Genomic DNA, 23,860 nt, shown 5'->3' on the forward strand with positions numbered 1-23,860 from the left:
TTATTAACTTATTTCTGAACATAATAGTTTTGATATCTCATTTCTAATTACTGATTTCTTTTTGTCTTTGCTATAATGACAGTACATAATATTTTACAAGATATTTTTCAAAATACAAGCATTCAGATTAAAGTGCAGTTCAAAGGCTTAATTAGAGTAATAAGGCAAGTCATTATAAAGGTAGTTTATTCTGCAGACAATCAAAAATATATATTGCTTAAGGGGGCTAATAATATTGACCTTAAATTGGTTTCAAAATATTTAAACCTGTCTTTATTCTAGCTAAAATAAAACAAATAGAAGAAAAAATATTATAGGAAATACTGTTAAACATAATTTGGGAAATATTTATAAAAAAAAAAATCTCAGGAGCGCTAATAATTTTGACTTTAACTGGCAATGGTTTTGAATAATCGTGATTACAATTATGACCAAAATAATCGTGATTATGATTTTTCCCAAAATCGAGCAGCCCTACTATTATATATGTATTTTTAAGTACCAAAAAAATAAATAAAAATCTAAACGCATGCTTAAAATTCCAACATAATAGTGAAAATAATTAAAATAAATAACTTTAAATAATTATTTAAATTTTGCTCACTCGCGCAATCTGCTTGTCAACGTGTCGTAAAGGCAAAATCAAAACAAAAATGGCAGACAAACGTAAATGCTGTGATTCTTCAGAGGCGAAGAAAAAGATTAGACAGTATGACAAAGCCTACCTAAATTTTGGTTTTATTGAAGGCCAAGACAAGTTAAAACTGATTAATTAATATTTTCTATACATATTACTATATATCAATATTACACAAACACACACACACACACACACACACACACACATATATATATATATATATATATACACACACACAGTACATATGTATGTGCGTGCGTGTGTATTTATATGGTGGGGGGGCTCCAATGTTTGCATATGTTCATGGGGGGGACCCCAAAGAAAAAGGTTGGGAACCACTGTGTTAAAGGATCCATGTATTAGCGAGATTTTGTTTTCCAAAATGTACTATAAGGGCAGACCAATCACAACAAACTGGACCACATGACTGATCTCATCAGAGCAGAGAATGATGTTCTGACTAATCAGAGCAGAGCAGGATTTAGTCTGACCAATCAGAGTAGATAAGAATAAGATGATAAATCAGAGCAGAGCGTAACAAGATCCTCTGACAGCATAGCAGGATTTTTATCCACAGAAAAAGGAAACTCAAAGAGGTTTGATGCAGTTAACACCACTTTAAAAACATTTACTCAAGCCATGAATAATCCTGTTCTAAAATGTTATCAATTGTCCAATTATAGACAGTTTCAGCTTCACCACTAATAGCCCAATGTACTGTGAATCAGTGCAGGTGAAACATTTCCATCTAGGCCACATTCATTTCCATCCTGACCTTCTCAAGGACGTCTCCAAGCGCTTTATTCAAAGACAGAAACAAATGATCACTAAATCACAGCAGGTCTGCGGAGTTAGGGAAATGAGATCACAATAAAAAAAGCAGTACACGTAAAGCACCACCTTAAAATGTGTAACCTAATATAATCAAGTGTTCTGTCTGTCAGAGGGTTTACATCATTTGTCTCCTTCCAGAAACACAATTACAGCACATTTCAATATAACGTCTTTATTTTACATGTCTTTTAAATTCAGGGATCCACCTGCTCCACATTCTAGACAGCCGTCTGTCAGATAGCTGAAGCAAACTCCAGCAGAACAGGATAAAGAGATCACATAAAAGGCAAAACGCATGTATATTTACTTAATTCAGCTATTAAGAGACAAAATAATCCACTTTACAATGCAAAATGAAGCAGGTGGTAAATCTACTGGCTTCTGTATGTTTATTGGGAAGAATATAAGCCTTGAGCTTGGAGTTTTAAACTTATTAGAGGTGAAAAAGGTTACACAGCAACTTTTCAATATTAAAATAAAGCAAAAATAAATCATATTTTATTCAAAAAGTGAAGATAAAGCACCAAACAAGGTCTCTGTACATTCGTTTTAATGTGTTGTTATAATGATATTATTATAAGTTTGTATTTAGAGTACTGTAAAGCATATTGTTTAACTGTACGATGTTTTTAATTGTGCTTTGTAATTAAGTTGAGATTGAGATCGAAAAACAAAACAAAACAAAGCGTTTTAGCAAAAACTGTCCTAAAATTGCTTGTTAAAGTGTCTGTCCTTTAAATGTGAAGGAGAAGATCACGCACACACACACACGCATACACACACACACACACACACACACACACACGTCTTTGCATAGGTAAATAACTGCCCAAAAGTTATACGACTTTGATTTTGCATGATCTGATAAAAAAAACTCTACTAATCACGAAAACTGAGGTGTTTAAACAAATAAAGGTGACCTAAAACTAACCAGGAACATGTTGTGATTAATGTTTTGCATATTTAAAGGGATAGTTCACCCAAAAGTGAAATTTTCCTGTTCATACGCCCCCTCGGGATATTGAAGATGTACTTCTTTCTTCAGTAGAACATTGAAGATGATTTTAAGCTGGATCAGAATCCAGCTGTTGAAAAGATTACTTCAAAACTTTGCTAATTTACAGATTACAAATAGTATGACATTAATTAATATACACATGAAATGACGACACAAACAGATATTTACCTGTGATTTATCACTTTCTGTTTCATAGTATTGTTATCATTATGATTCCTAATATGGTCTTCCAGGAGGAGGAGCCTCAATAAATTATTCAACACTCATTTGCATATCTGAGCTTCTTACCATCATCAATAAAGCACTAAAGGAGGCGAGAGTGAGAAAAACCTCCTGATAACTCGCCATCACTGCAGGTCACCATCACTGAAGGTAGTCCAATATTTGATCAGGTTTTAATTGTCATATAATTTCTTATGATTATACTGCATTATTTTGTTATTTTTCATAATGGTAAACACTGATGTTATTCTTGAATTTAAAATAGTTTTTATATATATACATTATATATATCTAAAAATAATATATATAATTGTTTCATTTATTCATTAAATAATTTGATGTTTTAAATATTTTATGGGTTTTTTTTTACAGTGACAAAAACACTGGAAATAAACAATGGACCAATCTTGTCTCACTCTCCTGCTTCTCTCAGGTAAAACATTTTTTGGAAATAATTTTATCGTTTAGTTTTCAGCTGTATTTGTTCCGCTGTCAATACAGTCACAGAATAAAACCACATTATAATTGACTGAAAAACAATTGTAAAAAGCACAAATACAGACCAGAATTAAAAGGCTAAATCAGAATGAACACAACTCAGCACTGATTACTTTATTTTTCATTACAAAGTTAATTATATAAATTGAAATGAATTAATTTAGTTTAAAAATGTCTAAAATAAATATTTATTTAGTTTTCTTTATAAATAATGATTCATAATAATAATAATAATAATAATGATAATAATAATAAAAATAATTAGAAGAGGGCGACGCAGTGGCGCAGTAGGTAGTGCTGTCGCCTCACAGCAAGAAGGTCACTGGTTCGAGCCTCGGCTGGGTCAGTTGACGTTTCTGTGTGGAGTTTGCATGTACTCCCAGCATTCGTGTTGGTTTCCTCCACAGTACAAAGACATGCGGTATAGTGGAATTGGGTAGGCTAAATTGTCCGTAGTGTATGAGTGTGTGCGTGTATGAGTGTGTAAGGATGTTTCCAGTGATGGATTGCGGCTGGAAGGGCATCCGCAGCGTAAAACATATGCTGGATAAGTTGGCGCTTCATTCCGCTGTGGCGACCCCAGATTAATAAAGAGGACTAAGCTGAAAAGAAAATTAATAATTAGAAGAAAAAAAAAACGATTATGACTTAGTTTCCGTTAACATTCAGTCTTCCATAGCGGGCACCACAGCAAAATCCTACATTACAGATTTGCATTCAAACCTTGAGTTGTTGCTGTTTTTTAATAAAGCGGGTTATAAATCACACCAAACCATATTAAGATGTAAGTGAATTATAACAAAGAGATCTTTTCTGCAATTGTAGTAGTGCTGTGCTTCATTTGTTTAACCATTTAAGGGTAACTTACTTGCTGACTGACTGACTGACAGGGCTGCGCAACGTAAAACACTATGTAGCTTTAAGCTATGATGAACACAAATTCCATAATTATACTTTCAAGAGTTCACACTTGGCCTCCCGTTTACAGGGCGAGAGGGGAGCCTTGAGCTCAGGTAAATCTCGACAACTCCACCTTGATAAGAACTGATGACTAAAATGAATGCTATAAAGAGATGTGCTGCAGGATGAGGGATTGACTGTAGTGCTAAATTTAGATTGATCAATTCACTAGTTGTGCATGTTTTTGGAATGTGGGAGGAAACCGGAGGACCCGGGGAAAACCCACGCCAGCACGGGAAGAACATGCAATGCACACTACCTTTACCACCGGCCAGGTAAAGGGCTAAAACCAGTGACGTTCTTGCTGTGAGGCAACAGTGCTAACCACTGGGCCACCGTGCCGCCCTATGGAGGGAAAGGTAAAGAGGTAGGGGTGAAAGAGGGGATTCTTCCAATGGAAGATGACTGTAGTGAAAAACCCCTGGCTCTTTATAGTGGGTTAGGACTGGCCTGATCAGAGGCCATACATGATCATACATGCTAATGCAAAACCAGCCGTGTTCAATCATAATCACGTGATCCTCTTGAAATTAGTTTATGAATAAACTCCACTTATTTATAGATAAAGGTAATGATTCTGCGTACAGTGACTTTATCTTTATAGCTATATATAGTTTATGGCAGTTTCGTTTTACTTCAGGACTCATTAATGCCACTCTGTAGGTCTATTGCAGACATTCAGAAATATTCCCTACAAATCTAATAATTGTTGGAGTTATAATCGTTACATAAACGCATTAAATCACACTTCAGCAACGTTTATTAGAGAGCGCACAAGAAAATCTGCACTTGAGCAGCTTATATTTGAGGGCACAAGCAGTTTTGTACAGGAACAAAGGAAATCGTCGTGCAAGCAAAAAGATTTGCATGTGTCACACAATCAGCGATCGCTCGCCAGAGATCGCTGGTTCTCACACGAACACCAGGACTACACTTCCGTATTTCCCAGGACTACATATTCACACATGCACTTCGCCCAGACACTCACGCCTGCTGACTCATCTAGCTTGATTACACTCACCAGCTGAACCTTGTCAAAGACTGATATCACACCATACATAAGCCACTCATGAACCCATCCTGGTTGCAGAGTCTTGTTTACTACTCCAGTGACATTACAACGCGTTTCTCCCTGTCTTGTTTCTCCGTGTTTGAACCTAGTTCAGCCGCCTGCCTTTCGACCTATTGCCTTTTTTACTGACTACGATTCTGGACTGCCTTAATATACCCGTTTGTACCTGTATGACCACTGCTTGCCTGACGCTGAATGAACCTGCATATTGGATCTTAGCTCCAGTTGTCTCTGTCACTCCAACCCCGTCGTTACAGCATGCTTGTATTTCATGAATGGGATCTCGACTTGTAATACTGCGCTCACAATATCGGTCAGTGAAATAACGTCATAGGTTGTTGGAAGATCTGTGCAAAAGCTCTTCTACCACAGCTGGAATAAACCCTAGAGGAAACACTGATATCTATTCTTTGGGAAACACTTTACAGATTAAGATTGCATTATGAGGGGGGAAGATTAATATTAAAAAAATAAACATATAAAAGCTAAAAAAGCATACAGCATGTGTTTGAAAACAGTTGTTTCATCAGTTATTTCAAAGATGAAGATTTCATGGACAATTCAATTATTGATTAATATTACTGATAAAATCTTCAATATACAGTTGAAGTCAGACTTTTTAGCCCCCCTGTTTATTTTTTGACAGTCCTATCATGCAGTCATAATAGCCCCTTTCACACACACAGACCTTTCCGGAAAGAGAAGTTGTAACATTAGCGGTAATTTGCCGGAATGCTGCTCTGTGTGAATGCAGAAGGAAGATTGCCGGAAAGAGCACGTGCACGTCTAGAACGTGCTGACGTGAGACGTCTACTTTAGCCAATCAGAACAGTCAGATGCATTCACGTCCGCACGGTTTGTGAAAATATAAAACTTTGAATATTTTCCCAGACACATTCAGCTGCTAGAAGTTATTCAAATAACGTTTCTATGTTCATCTTAATGCCAACTGTGTAAATAATTATCGATAAGATGCTTATGATAAACCGTTGTTTGCTTACCTTTAAGCTCTAAGTGTGCCTGTAAAACAGCCTGTGAGCGCCAGCACACACACATATCATGTACATCTCGACATGCGAAAGTGTTTCTCTATATGTTTTCATCACAGTTGTTCACAATACTGATCATCCATAGAGTTTGTGATGTAGTCAAATGGTTAATGATGTCAGAATTTACTGGTATTTTGGAGTGGATGTGTGAATGGTCTTTCCGAAAAAATCCCGTAACATCCTCGCCTGTGTGAACAGCGCTTTTTTAAATTTACCGGTGAAGTCGTTCCGTAAATTTTCCAGATATTTACCGGTATCACTGTGTGAAAGGGGCTACTGCATATATTGAACTAATTTCTGTTTAACAAAGAGAAGATTTCTTCAACACATTTCTAATCATAATAGTTTGTTCTGTAGACTATTGAAAACAAATATAGCTTAAAGGCGCTAATAATATTGAGCTTAAAATGGTGTTTTTAAAAATTAAAAACTGCTTTTATTCTAGCCAAAATAAAACAAATAAGACTTTCTCCAGAAGAAAAAATATTATCAGACATACTGTGAAAATTTCCTGAATCTGTTCAACATCATTTGGGAAATATTTAAAAAAGACAAAGAAATTCAAAGGGGGCGAATAATTTTGACTTTAACTGTACTCGTTTATAGTACATTTCTATTCAGTATGATGATAAAAGTCACTTTTAAATAGTTTACCACTTACTAAAACACGAAGAGCTTTATTTATTGTTTGTTTTTTGTTGTTGTGTATGTATACAGACATATCTTTTTAATTTGTATATTTGGTAAATTGACCAATGTTGTTGTAAAGACGTTTGTATGACTGTAGGCTGTATTTCAATGTGTTAAACTCAAAACAAAATAAAATAAAAACATACGGGAAAAAAATCAGATGACACCACTGCAGCAAGAAACATTGATTGCTTTACTTTTCATTAGAAAGTTAATCATTTAAACTCAACTGAATAAATATATATTTTAAATGTCTCAGAATAAAGTGTATGTTTTAATTACAAACAATGGTTGTTATTATTATTATTAATAAGTGTGTCACGGTGGCGCAGTGGGTAGCACAATCGCCTCACAGCAACAAGGTTGCTTGTTCGAGCCTTGGCTGGGTCAGTTGGCGTGTCTGTGTGGAGTTTGCATGTTCTCCCCATGTTGGCGTGGGTTTCCTCCGGGTGCTCCGGTTTCCCCCCACAAGTCCAAAGGTAGTCTAAATTGTCCGTAGTGTATGAGTGTGTGTGTGTGAATGAGTGTGTATGGGTGTTTCCCAGTGATGGGTTGCAGCTGAAAAGGCATCTGCTGCATAAAACATTTGCTGGATGAGTTGGCGGTTCATTCCGCTGTGGCGACTCCAGATTAATAAAGGGACTAAGATGAAAAGAAAATTAAAGAATGATTAATATTAATAATACTCAATATTGCTGATCCCTGTGTAATTTTGCATTTTACGAAATTTCTTTATTTTTTATTGATAAAAAGGCTTAAATTCATCAAAACATAATAAAATAAAATGTATAAAATAATTTGATTTGATTGATATATTTTTTATTTATTTGCTGATTAGATAAAATGAGAATAACTAAAAATTTATATTTTTATAATAATACAAATATTAGGTATTTATAATAATAAAAATAAATATTATATAAAAACAAAATATAAGTCACTAGAAAGCTAAACACCCCTGTTTCTGCGCAGGACTGCTGCCCCTGACCCTGTGTAGTCCTCAAGAATATATTCTCATCCCAAAGTTGATGGTGTGGAACCAAGCCCAGAATTACTGCAGGACCAACCACCTCGACCTGGCCACGGTGCAGACGGATGAAGACTGGGCCACTCTGCAGGAAACCGCATTTGATGTGGGTTATTACGGACTCGCATGGTTCGGCCTGTACGCTGACGTTAACAACTGGCTCTGGACTCACAGCGGGGAGAGCGTAGTGTTCACGGCCTGGTTCTCCGGATATCCAAACATCTACTACAAAGACCTAGACTGTGTCGCTCACTACTTTAATGGACGCTGGTATAATTTCTACTGCACTGACTTAAGATACTTTGTGTGTATGGACGGTGAGAAACACACACACACACACACACACGCACGCACGCACGCACGCACAAACTCTGTATGGACACATTAGTTCAATATATGCATTACGGCTGCATGATAGGACTGTCAAAACGTGTGTGACGTCAGACCAGGAGGTATTAAATCACTATGGAAGCAAACAACTTCAGCTTAGAACTATGAGGTGGGTCCCCTCAGAGGCCACATCCATAGCTTCCACAGGTTCAGACGGGGGGGGTATCACTCCCACCCCTGGGACAGAAGAACTCTGAACGAGAATTTCCCAAGGGTGACCATTAAGGAAAGACACTAGGCCTGAAAACCACACTCATGTAGGCCAAAAACGGCTCAACCACCGATTTAGTTTGAGCTCCCTAAATGTACAATCTCCAGAACTCCCAGGAGCAGAGCGATCGGGGGAAAAGCAAATAAATATATAACGATTTCCATGATACGAGGCATCATTCTGCAACAGTGTGAATCTAAACAAGCCATAGCTGTCAGGGTATGGGGGTGATGAAGAGGAGGCGAGGACCCAAATGCAGGAAATGATGGTTTTATTAAGAAATGATACAAAAACAAAACTCAAATCTCCCCATGTGGGGAAAAACACAACATTATCATACACTTAACTAGACAAGATCTGGAACTTGGCAAGACACACTAGGTTAGACCAGAAATCAGCATACCTCATAGAACAGGGAAGGGAAAATCAACAACGGACCAGCACAGAACAGAGCACACTAGGAGAATAAATAGGAAAGACAAACCAATAAACAGACAGGCGGACAGGTGAAAATAATAATTACAAACAAGATAACAAGGTGGGTGGGACAAGACAATAGACGGGAGAGCGCATGACAGAGACGAGACAAGCCATGCGCTCACATACACAGGACAAGAACATGCAGCCAATGAGAGAACTCATTAACCGCATGTTCATGACAACACAAACACAACACTGAAGCACACGACAAAAGCACGTGACCACAATGTAAACACCGAGCCACGTGCTTTGACAAAAGACGCAAGACACAAGCACACGATAGATAAACACCTTACCGTGCGCTCACACATAAGCAACGCGCATGCTTCATCTCAGCGCCAACCAAAACTGAAACCAACTAGACGGAGGCGCCGAGAATAAAGCAGCGCGCCGCTGACAGAACAAACACAAACACTAGTACAAGAGCGCGCGCGTCTGAGGGACGCAGAGCGTGCGCGGCCACATCAAGTGGCAGCGCGCACACTCTGCGTACACCCACGACGGCGCGCGCGCACAGAGAAAGAAACAGGACAAGACATGAGTAGTGTCAGAGCTCTGCCACCAAAACAAGAATTTACAAGACCAAAGTGGCAGAACCCTGACAATAGCTGAATAAATGGCTAATCATACAGGCCGTGTAAGACCTGCTAAAGGGTTCAAACTTCCCTGTGCAGGTCATCACTAAAAATCAGATCTCTTACATTTATAATATTAATAACAATTATTATTATGTTCTATATTATATGTTATATATAGGCCTGTGACTGTTACCGCAGTGATGAAGCGAGAAATCAAGCGGTATGTTGGTTAACTGCGCTGTGAGATCCGTCCGCCCTAATTGGACGTGCTGCACGTGTGCGCTGTGGTTGGTGCTCGGAGAACACAACATCTTCTGAAAAGGAGACCGATGGAGTCAGACCGCCGGGGAGAGACGGAGAGCTTTCAAAGGATGTGTCGTTCTTGTTTAAAACCTGTTGTAGTGCTTTTCTTGTTGATCGTAAATTGTGAACTTTAAGGTGCTCTCCACCTTTTTCCTCTCCCCTCCTTGTTGTGACTGTCACACACCTATATATTGTATGAAAAAGCAGTAAGCTGACCGCCGTATGGGGCTGAGTGCCATTTACTTTGAACTGACATGTTCTCCTGTTTTTGGTTTAGTTTATGTGTGGTTTATGTGTAAGACAGTGTAATGTCTTATCATAGTGCCTTATCAGTGCTTGTAAGTAGGAGGAAAAAGACTACTGCGTCTGAGTGAAGAGAGATAAGCTGAAGTTGTTTGCTTCCGTGCTGCTTTTATACCTCCCGGTCTGACGTCACACACATGGTCCCACCAATTAAATTGGACTTTCACCTGTGCTTCAGGACGTTATAAGAGAGGGATTGTAACCCATAGTGTCTCCTAATACAGGGGTCTTCAAATTGTGGGTCGCACAGTGAACAAAGGTGGGTCGCGCAACGTCACATAGCTGCAGCTGTATTTACATTGCGGTGAATCAAAACCAGTACGATTGACGGCAATAACTCAAAAACCTCTTACCCTAAAATTATCTAAAGTGTGTTTCCTACAAAAAGACAAAGCTGGTTGTGTTTCACAGCTGTCTTTCTTTTCTTTTCGCTCGACATTACGAGCACTGCTCCGTTTGAGCCCTCGCAATCTGCGTTTAGCCGGTAGAGCTCGCACTGAGCGAAGCTCTCAGTAAGGGACTGTCGGAAAAGTGCTCCGTCCTTTTTTTTCTCCGTCCTGCATGTTTTATTTTAAACACAACTAATTTCCTCTTAAATGAGCACAAACAGTTATTAAAGTAGTCGAATGCTTCATTATAGATCTGTGCATTCTTACATGAACACCTCTGTTATTAAACAAAACACAATGAGAGATTCATCTGCTGCTCTTCACTAAATAACTACAGTAACTTTAATCAATATGCAAATACAATCAAAAGTGAAGTAGATTTTATAGCTTTATGTAATTTCTGATAGGCTATTGATTTTAATAGGCTAAACCTTTTATTTTATAGTTAATATTTTCTAATGTTTGCTATGTGTTCTATCATTTGAAGCTATTTGTTGTCCCATATTTTAACATCTCAACGTTGACAGATTGCTAATCAATAATTAGCTATAGTGCTATCTGTTAGTTTTAACGTCAGCTAATGTTATGGAAAATAGTACTAGTAATGTAACTACCTCCATCATTCCTTCCTCAAGCAAATGTGTAAATATTAGATCTATTCAGCAATAATGTTAATTGCTTTGGCATATTTATCTGACGTTTTCCCAGCTTGTAGTAGTCGATCAAAAAGCGATTTAGTGACTATACACTAGCAGTGGAATTTACTGCGATGTGACGGGGCTTGATCGTAATCAAGGGGCTTGATCAAAGGTTGATCATATTCTCTTCTGAAAGAAGAAATCTTTTTCAACCAAAAAATGATCACAGTTACAGCCAGCATCCCACAAAAAGCACTTCTAGCCTCATTTTGTGCATTTCAAATCGCAAAATCAAAAAAACCACACACCATATATTTTTGACTGCTTTGAATGGAAACATTTTTTTTTTACCCTTTTTTCCATATTAAAATATTATGGTGGGTCTTGAGATTGAACTACTTGCCTAGGTGGGTCCCGGAATAAAAAAGTTTGGGAATCCCTGGGCTAATAGAAACACAGCGTAGAGTTCCCTGCATGGAAACGTCTCTTATAACCATTTAGGTGTGAATGTGTCATAGCCAGAAGAAGCTTTACAGAAATTAATTCATTCAGTCATTTTACTTCGACTTACTAAATTTTACTATTTATAAGGGGTGGCCACAGCGGAATGAACCGCCACAGAAAATAATTTAACACATGTAAAAATTTGAAAAATTACAAACAATGCCATTTGGAGACACTGCAAATGATGAAAGAAGAGTTCAACATGTCTCAATCAAGAAAAAGTTTGAAGCTCACATTTGATACATTAGAAGTACTGTAAATGCACACATTACTTTGTTTATAGCAACAAGTTTATCACAAGAAGTTATTTAATTAAATATTCTTATTAAAAATGGGGAAGTTTTATTTATCTAATAATTCCAACTTTTAGTGAACTTGAAATATTGTCAAAAACACAGAACTTTCAGTTGTTTTATGTTAAAAGGCCTGAATACATGCAAGACCATTAAGAACTATTGACAGCAGATCCCTCAATGAGAGAGACAGAGGAATGTGCACTCACGATATCTCTACTGCTCTATTCATTTAACCCTAGAAATGCAATGCTTAAATCATCTCTGTGATCTCTGTGCCTCTCGCCAGTGGCGTTACGGCCAGGCCCGCAGGGGGCAACCCCACCCAAGTTCTTCTGTTTGTGATCGCTCCCAAACCCCCTCCCCTCACTATAAGGCTGAATCGTAGTCGGTAAAGCATGCAAGATTCAGAGAAACAAACATTTAGTTCACAAGGCAGTCAAGGCAAACTCCAAAATCCAAGAGCATAGGTCAGAACAAAAAGGCAGTACAAAACAAAGAGAAAACGCTTGGTAAGGCAGCAGATACTGGTAGTCAGAATTCGGGCGAGGGCTACCTCTGCTGGCTAGATAAGTGGCTACAAGTCCTGTTTATTACAGTAGTACTGGTAGCATAGCAGACAACAGAAAACAAGGCAAGTATAATGAAGTCAAATGTCTGTAATGTTTGCTATGTCAAACAAGAAAAACAAAGTAATTTTTCTAAAGAATTTTGAATATTTAAAGTTTTTAAAGTGGCTGTCTGTAGTATTAGTAACCTAGCAACCAACAGCAAAAAAAAAATGCTGTTGTACGGATTAGTGTTGCAAAATATGGTACTAGAAATCATCACCCTCTAGTTATAGAGTAAATCATGTGACCTTTCCAATTTGATACTATCACCAAACTAACGAATCTGCTCACGAATGCAATCATCATGTAAGTGCTGCACCTTTAGTGCAATACTAGGTTGAAACTACGTTAATCATCAATAAAAAACCATGAGACAGAAAATGGTTCTGCTACAGACCTATAAGTCCTCTCAGGTTATCAATGCACTCTACTTTTTGCTTCATTTCTAATTTATGCACATAAAGGAAATTAGATTTTATTTAAGACCAGCTGTTTGAAAGGTTACGAACAAAAAAAAGTGAGTGTTTTAGTAAAAGATGCAATGCTTGATCAGTTCTTATTTGCTTATTGTGCTGGCTTGCACCCTCTTATGGGCAAAGCAAACAATGCAATAATTATTCCTGTGACATGAAGTACTTAAAAAAAATTTGAAATTGTAAGTTTGGTTCAAATTGTTGAATTCAAAATTCAGCCCTACTGCACAGATGTATTTTGAGTAGAAACAAACCAGCATTTTGAGAGTGTGGTTTAACCAAAGAGAATTAATTCATCAACTTTTCTTTCCCAGAAAGTACAAACGCAACACAAAAAATGATTCTGGTACAGACCTATAAGACCTGGCTGGATGCACAGACATACTGCAGATCGATGTACACAGACCTGGCAACCATTAAGAACCAATCCGACAATGACCTGATCACCAACCAGCTGCGCACCTCTATGTCTGCGGTCTGGATCGGACTGATTAGAATCCCCTGGAAGTGGTCAGATCAGGCCAACTTCACCGCCTCTGCTCAACTCGCAGCTAACAATCTGAACGGAGCCAATGAAAACTGTGCTGCTGTAAACTACTATCGCACATTTGAGGACTTCATTTGCACAGCATCACTGTACTTCTTCTGCAGCACTGGTGGGTTTCAGATCTACTACTCTATACTAGGGCTGCTCAATATGTCATATTGTTATCATGATAAAAGTATAACCAATATACATATCACAGACTTGTGTGCCAAATTACATTTATTATATGCATTGGTTGTTTATCTAAATTTGACCAATCAGGTGGGGACTTACTATTTTTAGCCCTGCCTTCACAGTAGCTGCTGTCCTGCTTTTAGCTGGAGCGGCTCAAAGAAGCAAACCGAGGGGCTGAAATATTTTTTGGTCAACTGACAGTGAGCGGAGTTACAGAGATCAAAGCAAAGACAGGGAATGCACATTTTCAAAGCAGAATAACTGACTTCAGCATTGTTTTTCTGATAATCAAGCATGTTTACTTGATTCTTAAATGTCTGTAAACATATTACAGGGCTCTACAATGCAATAATATCAGTCGGTTTACGTCTAAAACTTCCCTTACATGTATGTTACCCATCAACAGTGATGTTTGCGATTTGCAACACCGACCACTATTTTTGTTACAACAAACTTAAGCCCTGGTCAGATCACACAAATTTGTCACGATTTCCTTGACCTTGTGTGTTGCGGGGATTCGTAAACGACAAATGGATCTGGTGAGACACGACTCTATAGCTCCCAATCGGGAGGGGAACACAAATACTATGGAGATTTCATCAGAATCTAATCATCTGAAAGAGTAATTAAAGGGGCCAATGAAATGCAAATGAGTTAGGGGCGTCAGCGTGCACAGCTGGGGTCAATTACAATCAATATTGTATAAAAACGTCACTCGTGCCATGCCGAGGCATCCTTTTTGCTTTCAGAGCCTTTCACTAAGCTTCTGAGAGAGTCTTCAAGGGTTTTCTCCAAGTGAATCTTCACAGAGAGAGAGAATGAGAAAGCAGGCTGCTTCTCCCAGTCCAGAGTGTGCGATATGTGGCGGCAGATGGTTGAGCTGGGTTTCTCCCTTGCCTGGCGATCTTTAGGTTTGGTCCTCCAGAATGGTGAGTCTTTTTTTTTTTTTTAAAAGAGCAACACGGTAGTGCAGTGTGTCTTTTTTTAAGGATGCGGTGGTTTTCAGTCCTCAGATGATGGGCAGTGATGGCCCTTGATGGCGGGGCAGCCAGGGGGTACGAGTTGATTCCTCAAATTTTGTGTGCCAATGTGGGCCTGCATGGTGCCTCTCCCTGCCGGGGTAAGCCTCGTCTCCCTTCTAAGGCATGAAAGTTATCTGCCTCCCTCGGAGCCAGAGCCCACATGGCCGTGGGCCAGGCTGCGTCTGTCTTGCATGCTATGGGCACCTGCATGAGGGTGATTCTGACCCAGGCCTGAGCACGAGCTCCCCACAGCAACCGACTATGCTCTGCTTACCACCAAGTCGGCTGCATGTGCCCTGGGAAGGATGATGGCCAGATTAGTCCTCTGGCTAGACCTGGCAGATATGCATGATGTTGACAAAGTTCGCTTTCTTAACACAGCCATATTCCAGGCTGCCAACACTGCCAGTCTGGGATGCTATGCCTTCCAGCTTGCAGGATCGGTGCACTTCGCCAGTGGCTCACAGGGTGTGGGAGGACAATCTCTCTTCTTTCACACTCCCAGCCCCTCCTTTGGAGCCTGGGTGCAAGGTGAGAATGAATCTGCTCCTGCTCTTCCGCGGGACCCCAGCGCTCCCCGGTTGAGCCCTCTCACTCCGCGCATGTCTCCAGACTTCCATGCCACCATCAAATTATCCGGTTTGGTTCGAAGGTTGAGCCTGGCAGTACAAAGTCCTCCCCTTCTGGCTCTTTGTCTCCGCGGGTTTTCACCTAGCTCCAAGAGATGCCCTAGCGCCCCTTCGGCCCGCGGGCATTCTGCTGCAAACCAATCCCGAGGACGAACGCACTGAAAGATGCGCTTCAGCGTAACCATTGTGAACAGCAGCCTGTGAGGACATTTATTCAAAAGAGTGGTGTTGCGGGGGGAGGTGTGGGGGTTGGAGGCTTAAGCCCCTGATGTATTGTCAAAAGCCCCTGAACTTCTGAAATATGCTGCACTTAAATAAAAAATAGGTTGTATACTATTTGTTTTTGTTATCTAAATGCCTAAAATTGCCACATCATCGCTGCATCCCATTCTTCCCCACCGAGCTCAACCGTACAGCCGATGCGCTCTCACAGCATTTTCACCTGGGAAAATGGAGACTCCATCCCCACTGTCCAGCTGTTATAGGTAAGTTCTAGTGCACTGGCTACACAGCTGGCCCCGGGGCATGCGTAATATGCATTTTTCCAGTAAGCCTACTCACACAAATACTGTGTAAAGTCAGGGAGGACGAGGAACAGGTCTATTTATTCACCTCTCTGGCACAATCGGACCTGTGTTTTAGCCCTCTCCTCGTCATGGCCTCTCCCTGGCAAATCCCCTGAAAAAAGCTTCTTCTCAGGAACAGGCAACATTTGGCACCCGCATCTAGATCTATAGAACCTCACGTGTGGTCCATAGTTAGAGTGTTGAGGACTTAGGTGACCTACCGATTGGGTGATAGGGTGGTTAACGCCGTTACTCAGGCTACTCTTCTCAGAGAAGGGCCCCGAACATGCCAGATCATTGTGATGCCATCCTCCTTCAGCTGGCTGGAGCTGAGGCTGTCCCCTCCACACTGAAGAGTTGGCATTACGATCATCCCCGCTTTGAGGATGAGGCGATAGCGCTGTACTGGGAAAGCATTACCTCATTATCCAGTTCCCAGAGGAGCGAGATGTAGATTATCAATTATATTCTGTTTCCTTCTCATACCCACTCGGAGACCACTTTTAAAAGAGGTCTGCTCGATCCACTCGACTCAGTATCCTTAAGATTTTTGTCCAGGTAGGCAACTCTGCTGGTTGCGTTGGCATCGGTCAAATGGGCGGGTATTTGGAGGCATTCTTTCGGTCAGCGAAATGTGCCAGCATTTTGGGTTAGCCTATTCTAATGTTTCCCTGAGATGGCAGCCCACCTAGGTGCCCTAGGTTCCTACAGGGTTCGTTTTAAGACTACGTAGTGAACCTGCAAGTGCTGCCCGTGAAGGAGGCAGACCTAGCCCCTTTATTGGATGTCCTGTTTGCACTTACGGAATGTACTGAGCCTTAGATCCTCTGAGCAGCTCTTTATCTGTTACGGTGATAGGCAGAAGGGAAGTGCCGTATCTAAACAGAGGTTGGCCCACTAATCGGTGGATGGCATCTCTCTTACTTTTCTGAGCCAGGGCGAGCCGTGTCCCCCAGGAGTGAGAGCGCACTCCACTCTGAGCAAACATCCTCTTGAGCGTTAGCACGTTGCGCCTCTCCAACAGACATTGTAGAGCTGTGGGCTGGGTGACACCTAATACATTTGCAAGTTTTATTAATCTTTGAGTCGATCGGATTTCCTCAAGTGTGCTGAGAAACCCCGGTGAATGTGGAAATTTGGTTAGGTGTTGTAAAACGCTTGCTGCACCTTTCTCTCTAACACAGAGATACGTGTGCTTTCTCACTTTGTAGGTTGAGTTCCCCACTTGGCGAACCCTGCAGAGTTCCTCCCAGGCCCCCAGAATCTGACTCAGCGGAGGAGTCAGGTGCTTGGCCTGTTATGTTGTTGGCATGCCCACTGGTCTGCTGCCATTCTGGGTATAGGTGCCTGCTACAGTATGTGCTTTCCCCACTGGTGATCCGATATGCTCACTCAGCCTTGATATAGTCCCACCTCTTAAATGGACTCGTGTCTCCCCTCGCCGTTAACCATCTTTTCATACGAGTACTCCCCCTTTTCAGCACTAGTCCATATTCCTTCTTGCCACCAGGTCTCCCCACTTGGGCATCAGGTGGCCTCCGCAGTGTCCTCCCTTTTCGGGACTGCACGCTTTCCCAATGTACTGTCATTTTCTAAAATGCCTAGAATTTAATTAGGTAAATTTTTTCGACTCCTCAATTTAATTTAATTGTGTTTTCCAATCGTTGTGGAGTTTTCCATAGATCTCCCTATAGTGGAAGTTTTCCACATAGCATTGAAGTTCTCCTCCCGATGAGGAACGCAACGGTTACTAAAGTAACCCTTGTTGCCCAAGGGGGGGAACGGAAATGCCATGTTCCTTCGCCAAATGGATTGGCCCTTAGCTGTTAGCCGTAAAAGGCTCTTTCAGCTAGAAAAGGATGCCTCGGCAATATTTAATACAATATTGATTGTCATTGATGCCAGCTGTACATACAGGTTTATTATTCTTTCAGATGATTGGATTCTGACAAAATCCCCATAGTGGAAGCCTTTTTTATTGTGGATTTATTGTTTCATTTGTGTTTTTGTGTCCTCCAGTCAAGAGAGTACAGCAGGTTGTCCGCGTAAAGGTGAAATCTAATGCAAATACAGATGATGCTACACTGTCGGAACCCGTCCTAAACGAGGTGAATATTATAATACTTATTTTTGATTCCTATTAATATCTCTAGAATGCATTTCAATCTAACACTGCGTCTGAGCTCATTTAAAAGGTGTTTTTGTGCTTTAGATTCAGCAGATGCTGGCCGGTCAGGAAATCACACTGACATGGAGACAACAACCAAACGGAAATATCTTCGAGAAGAACAACACTAACACTGTAGTCAAAAGTAACACAGATCCTTCTGCTTGTGAAGTGTTAAATTAATGCTTATTTTCACCTGTCGTTAAACATATCTTAACTATTAAGTTAGATTTACAGTTTAACAGAGTAATACATTTACAGCAGGACTGAAGAATTTATTACTAAATTATTGTTGTCGCAATAATAGTATAAAGCAATATACATCGCAGACATACAATATGTAATAACTTACATTTATTTTTATTTTTTTACCTTTTTATTTTAATATCATTACATCCATAACTGTTAATGAAAATAGCACTTTTCTAGGGAAAAGTTATATCACAAGAAATATTGTTTTAGTAATAATCAACAACATTGCATATTTTTCCAGAACTGTGCAATCGCACTTTACATATAGGCATTGAGCTTCTTCTTTTTTTGCACATACACTTAACTTGGGCTGCACAATGTATATTTTGAGCATCGATATTGCAATGTGTGTATCCACAATAGTCGCATCATGAGATTAGTTCATTTATTAGAGATTAAAAGATAAAGACATTATTAAATATTGTTATTTTTAAATTGTTTATACAATGATGACCATGTAATTTTATGTTTGATTGTTCAATTTCTCTGCCTGAATACTGTCAGACTCTCCAGAAAACCATAAAGCACTGTTTATTTAACTTTTATTTCTGCTTTGTTGTATTTATAAATGCTTGTAATTTATTATAATTTATGCAAACACACTCTGCATAGAAAAAGATTTGACCATCCCAATCGATTTAAATGAATGAAATGTTTCCAAATAGAGCTAATCAGTTCATCTGCTGAAATTATATTCGTATTGCAATATATATTGCTGAAAACAAAATATCGCAACGTCAGATTGTTCCAATATCGTGGAGCACTACACTGAACTCTTCAATAGAAACTCAAAGACAAATAACATCCTAATAGATAAACAAAAGAAAACATATAGATAGGTAAGCACTTACAAATTAGGGTTGGGCGATGTCAACCAATTTGGCATTAGGCATGGGATGACAGCCGTTTTCAAGGTATTCTGAGGTTTGGAAAAGTCAAGGTTTTAAAACCGCCAAAATTTTCTCTAATACCGTTCCGAAGGTATGAGTAAGATTTTTTTTTATTAATTTTTTTACTACAGCACAGTTTTAAATTGTAAAAAAATCTGTGATTTAATAAAGACAGCAAAAGTCAATAGCCTTTTTTACACAGTGATACCGGTAAATACCTGAAAAATTTCCGGAATGACTTTACCGGTATATTCAAAAAAGCGCTGTTCACACAGGCGAGGACGTTACGGGATTTTTCTGGAAAAGAGCATTCACACATCCACTCCAAAATACCAGTAAATTCTGACATCATTAAGCAGAAATGAGCTCTAAACGGCTGCGCTTGTGTTTGTAAACATTTGACTACATCACAAACTCTTTGGATGATCAATATTGTGAACAACTCTGATGAAAACATATAGAGAAACACTTTCGCATGTCGAGATGTACATGATATGTGTGTGTGCTGGCGCTCACCCGCTGCTTTACGGGCACACGCCTCAGAGCTTGAAGGTAAACAAACCACGGTTTATCATAATCATCTTATCGATAATTATTTACACAGTTGGCATTAAGATGAACATATAAACGTTATCTGAATAACTTCTAGCAGCTGAATGTGTCTGGAAAAATATTCAAAGGCTTTTATTCTCATAAACCGTGCGGACGTGAATGCGTCTGACTGTTCTGATTGTCTTTTTCCGGCTATCTTCCTTCTGCGTTCACACAGCGCAGCATTCCGGCAAATTAACAATAATGTTACAACTTCTCTTTCCGGAAAATAGCCGGAATGAATTTACCGGTAAAAGGGCCTGCTCACGCATACACACCTTTCCGGAAAATTGCCAGTAATTTTATTTAATTGTAGATTTATTTGAATTATTCAGCCTGACATGTTTATTGCACTAAAATACTATAAATGTTTCTCAAAATAAAATATAGTGTGTACAAGGGGGAAAAGGTTGTTTTTTTTTACCCAGGCATTTAAAAAGAATACGTATTATAGCAGTAATCGCAATACCGTGATACCGTGAACATGTGATATTTTTATCAAAGGTTATCATAACGTCAGAATCTTATACCAGTCCATGCCTATATCCTCTAATGCAGGTGTCCAAACTTTTTGGTCCGATGCAAAAAAAAAACGTTGTCGAGGGCCAAATTTTACATACATCACACAGACACACACATATATATATATATATATATATATATATATATATATATATATATATATATATATATATATATATATACATACATACATACACACAGATATATATATATATATATATATATATATATATATATATATATATATATATATATATATATATATATATATATACATGGCTCGAAATTGCGACCATTTTTGTCGCATATGCGCCCGAAAATTAATCTATGCGACCTCATAATATATTTTGGCGCATTAGTGCGACTGCAGATAATGGTTGTAGTGCGACCTGTTTTGATTTTTTGTAAAAACGTGCTGAATCGCTCTTCCCTGCCGCTATATTGGTTCATATTAGCTGTCAATCACTCAAGCTATTTCGCTGTCAGATGACAGGGAAGGAGCTTTTATGACCACGGGAAATGCAAACGGCTGAAGAGTAAAAACTTAAAGCACACAGGTTTGCAAACCCCACCTAAAATTGAGGTGCAGATGAGAGCGATCATGACACGTCACGTGGTGAATAATGATCCGCCAGCTGAGATCAATCGAGTACGCGCTTCTTGGAGAAGGTGCCCGAATCTCCATGCGTCGCATTCACTGCGTGTTCAGCGCAAATGTCCGCTAAAAGTCAAATCTAATACTGTACATATCATCGCCAAAGCAGCTCGCCTTTACTAAGTTTACACTGAAACTGCGTCTCATAACAAACAGCGGTATTACGCCGGTGGTATTCGCAAGAATCTTGCGCTGCCTGCTCATAAATTGGGTCGGCTGACTCGCCAGCTTTTCCACAAACATGAAAAGACAAAAGACTGAACCTTTAAATTGACACAAACTGAAACCAAAACTTTTAAAGAGTGATAGAAGTGAGACTTTACTTACTTTCTTTTGTCTATTCTTTTTTTAGGTGTATATTATTTTTATTTTTTATTTATTTACTGATGACTGCTTTGCAGCTTTCATCATTGAATTGAATGATTTATTATAATCTTTTGTTTGTTTTGTAGCAGAAATATTATTTATTAAATTGACATGCATATAAAAACAGCAGTACAAAATAAATATTTCTTACTGCAATGCTTCATTTTTGTTTGATGCAAACTATACAATTATTTTTCATAAAGTAACAGACTTTTTATAGCAGATAACCTACATTCATGCACATTCAAGGCAGTATCATAATGAGAAATGTAATTCATTGTTATTATTATTGTCATTTTCATCATCATTATTTTCTATGGCCTAATTATTAGACATTCATTTTGGATTTATTGCACACAAATATCAATGTCTTCGCAGCATTAGTTAGATAGTTGTTTCTGGTTTTTGTCAGTCCTATTGATGTTGTTTTAAAATACAATAAATCCTTTTAAAAGCAATTTGCAGCGGTGCTCATTCAGTTTTGGTGGGTGCTCCTAAATTTTTTCTGGTGCTCCTAAATTTATTTTGGTGCTCCTAAATATTTGAAGTTGGGAGCACCGGTATATCATATATATCATATATATATATATATATATATATATATATATATATATATATATATATATATATATATATACATATATAGTTGAAGTCAGAATTATTAGCCCCCCTAAATTATTAGCCCCCCTGTTTATTTTTTCCCCAATTTCTGTTTAACGGTGGGGAAAAAAAAATTCAGCACATTTCTAATCATAATAGTTTTAGTAACTCATTTCTAATAACTGATTTATTTTATCTTTGCCATGATGACAGTAAATAATATTTGACTAGATATTTTTCAGGACACTTCTATACAGCTTAAAGTGACATTTAAAGGCTTCACTAGGGTAATTAAGTTAACTAGTCAAGTTATGGTAATTAGGCAAGTTATTTTATAACAATGGTTTGTTCTGAAGACTTAAGGGGCTAATAATTTTGACCTTAAAATGGTTCATAAAAAAATTAAAAACTGCTTTTATTCAAGCCGAAATAAAACAAATAAGTCTTTCTCCAGAAGGAAAAAATATTATCAGACATACTGTACAAATGTCCTTGCTCTGGTAAACATCATTTGGGAAATATTTAAAAAAGAAGAAATAAATCAAAGAGGGGCTAATAATTCAGACTTCAACTGTGTGTAGATGATGGATGGATGGATGGATGGATGGATGGATGGATGGATGGATGGATGGATGGATGGATGGATGGATGGATGGATGGATAGATAGATAGATAGATAGATAGATAGATAGATAGATAGATAGATAGATAGATAGATAGATAGATAGATAGATAGATAGATAGATCATAACACATAAATTAAGTGCTGCTTAATTGAATGCATGTGATAGGGACACCCGGTGGTTATTTATTGAATTACGTTCATTTTTTGTAAAGCGGGCCAGATTCTATTGATATTTATAAAAAGCCTCGCGGGCTGCCACAAAACTGATTGCCGGCCGCAGATGGCCCGCGGGCCGTAGTTTGGACACCCCTGCTCTAATGTTGAGCAGGCCTTAATGCCTTCCAGAGTTTCCCGCCACAGGAAGTGACATCCCTTGGAGCAAGTCACAAGTTTTTATCTGAAATTAAAACAACAGACAAGAGGTTTTATGCGAATTTTATTTACCTTAGTAGATTAAACAAACAAAAAGATGACAATTAAAGCTGAATGTATCACAAATAGGTATAATGGGAGTCTTGAAGTTAACTGTTACAGTCACCGGGGATCGAGCTACTGCGAATTGCTGGAGAACTACAACTCTGCCAACAAATAGACTACAAATCACAGCATGCACCGCGCACACACACCATTTTCTAATCTAGTCTCATAGATATTTACATTAGATGTCGCCTACCCTGTTGTTGTCTGTTGGAAGGAATGCGTCAGTTGAGCCGCCATTTTAGTACAGGGTAGCGCTCCTTTAAAATGAATGTGGGACCAAGCTGCAGTGGAGGACTGTGACCATCCAGAGCAAGAGATATACACATGTATCAATATATCACACGTATAATCAAAATGAGAAATGTAATTCATTGTTATTATTATTGTCATTTTCATCATCATTAATATTCTATAATTATTAGGCATTCATTTTGGAATTATTGCACACAAATATCAATGTCATCTCAGTATTAGTTAGACAGTTGTTTCTGTTTTTTTGTTTTTTGTCCTAATTGATGTTGTTTTTAAATACAATAAATCCCTTAAAATACAATTTGCAGTGGTGCTCATTCATTTATGGTGGGTGCTCCT

General features: G+C 38.6%; 3 protein-coding genes across 4 annotated transcripts in view; 1 reads left to right on the top strand and 2 right to left on the bottom strand.

The window, feature by feature from the left end:
- The window catches only part of si:cabz01076231.1, a 758,238-nt gene that overhangs the window by 508,097 nt on the left and 226,281 nt on the right, over window positions 1-23,860 (bottom strand). The window lies entirely within an intron of this gene.
- LOC141375234 (C-type lectin domain family 10 member A-like) overlaps window positions 1-23,860 on the bottom strand; it is a 146,724-nt gene that overhangs the window by 92,559 nt on the left and 30,305 nt on the right. The window lies entirely within an intron of this gene.
- LOC141375233 (macrophage mannose receptor 1-like) lies at window positions 1,186-19,076 on the top strand. The gene is made up of 7 exons (XM_073907827.1): window positions 1,186-1,236; window positions 2,726-2,864; window positions 3,087-3,147; window positions 7,956-8,327; window positions 13,498-13,839; window positions 18,141-18,229; window positions 18,334-19,076. The coding sequence occupies exons 3-7, from the start codon at window positions 3,111-3,113 to the stop codon at window positions 18,469-18,471; spliced, it is 978 nt and encodes a 325-aa protein (XP_073763928.1). The 5' UTR covers window positions 1,186-1,236; window positions 2,726-2,864; window positions 3,087-3,110; the 3' UTR covers window positions 18,472-19,076.

This window comes from Danio rerio, chromosome 7 (assembly GCF_049306965.1).
Source record: "Danio rerio strain Tuebingen ecotype United States chromosome 7, GRCz12tu, whole genome shotgun sequence".
NCBI lineage: Eukaryota > Metazoa > Chordata > Actinopteri > Cypriniformes > Danionidae > Danio > Danio rerio.

Excerpts from the sequence above, each read along its gene's own strand:
- LOC141375233 (XM_073907827.1), top strand. The coding sequence starts at position 3,111 with ATGGACCAATCTTGTCTCACTCTCCTGCTTCTCTCAG. Across the intron at positions 8,328-13,497 it reads ATACTTTGTGTGTATGGACG|AAAGTACAAACGCAACACAA; the intron begins GTGAGAAACACA and ends TTTCTTTCCCAG. Across the intron at positions 18,230-18,333 it reads CGGAACCCGTCCTAAACGAG|ATTCAGCAGATGCTGGCCGG; the intron begins GTGAATATTATA and ends TTTGTGCTTTAG.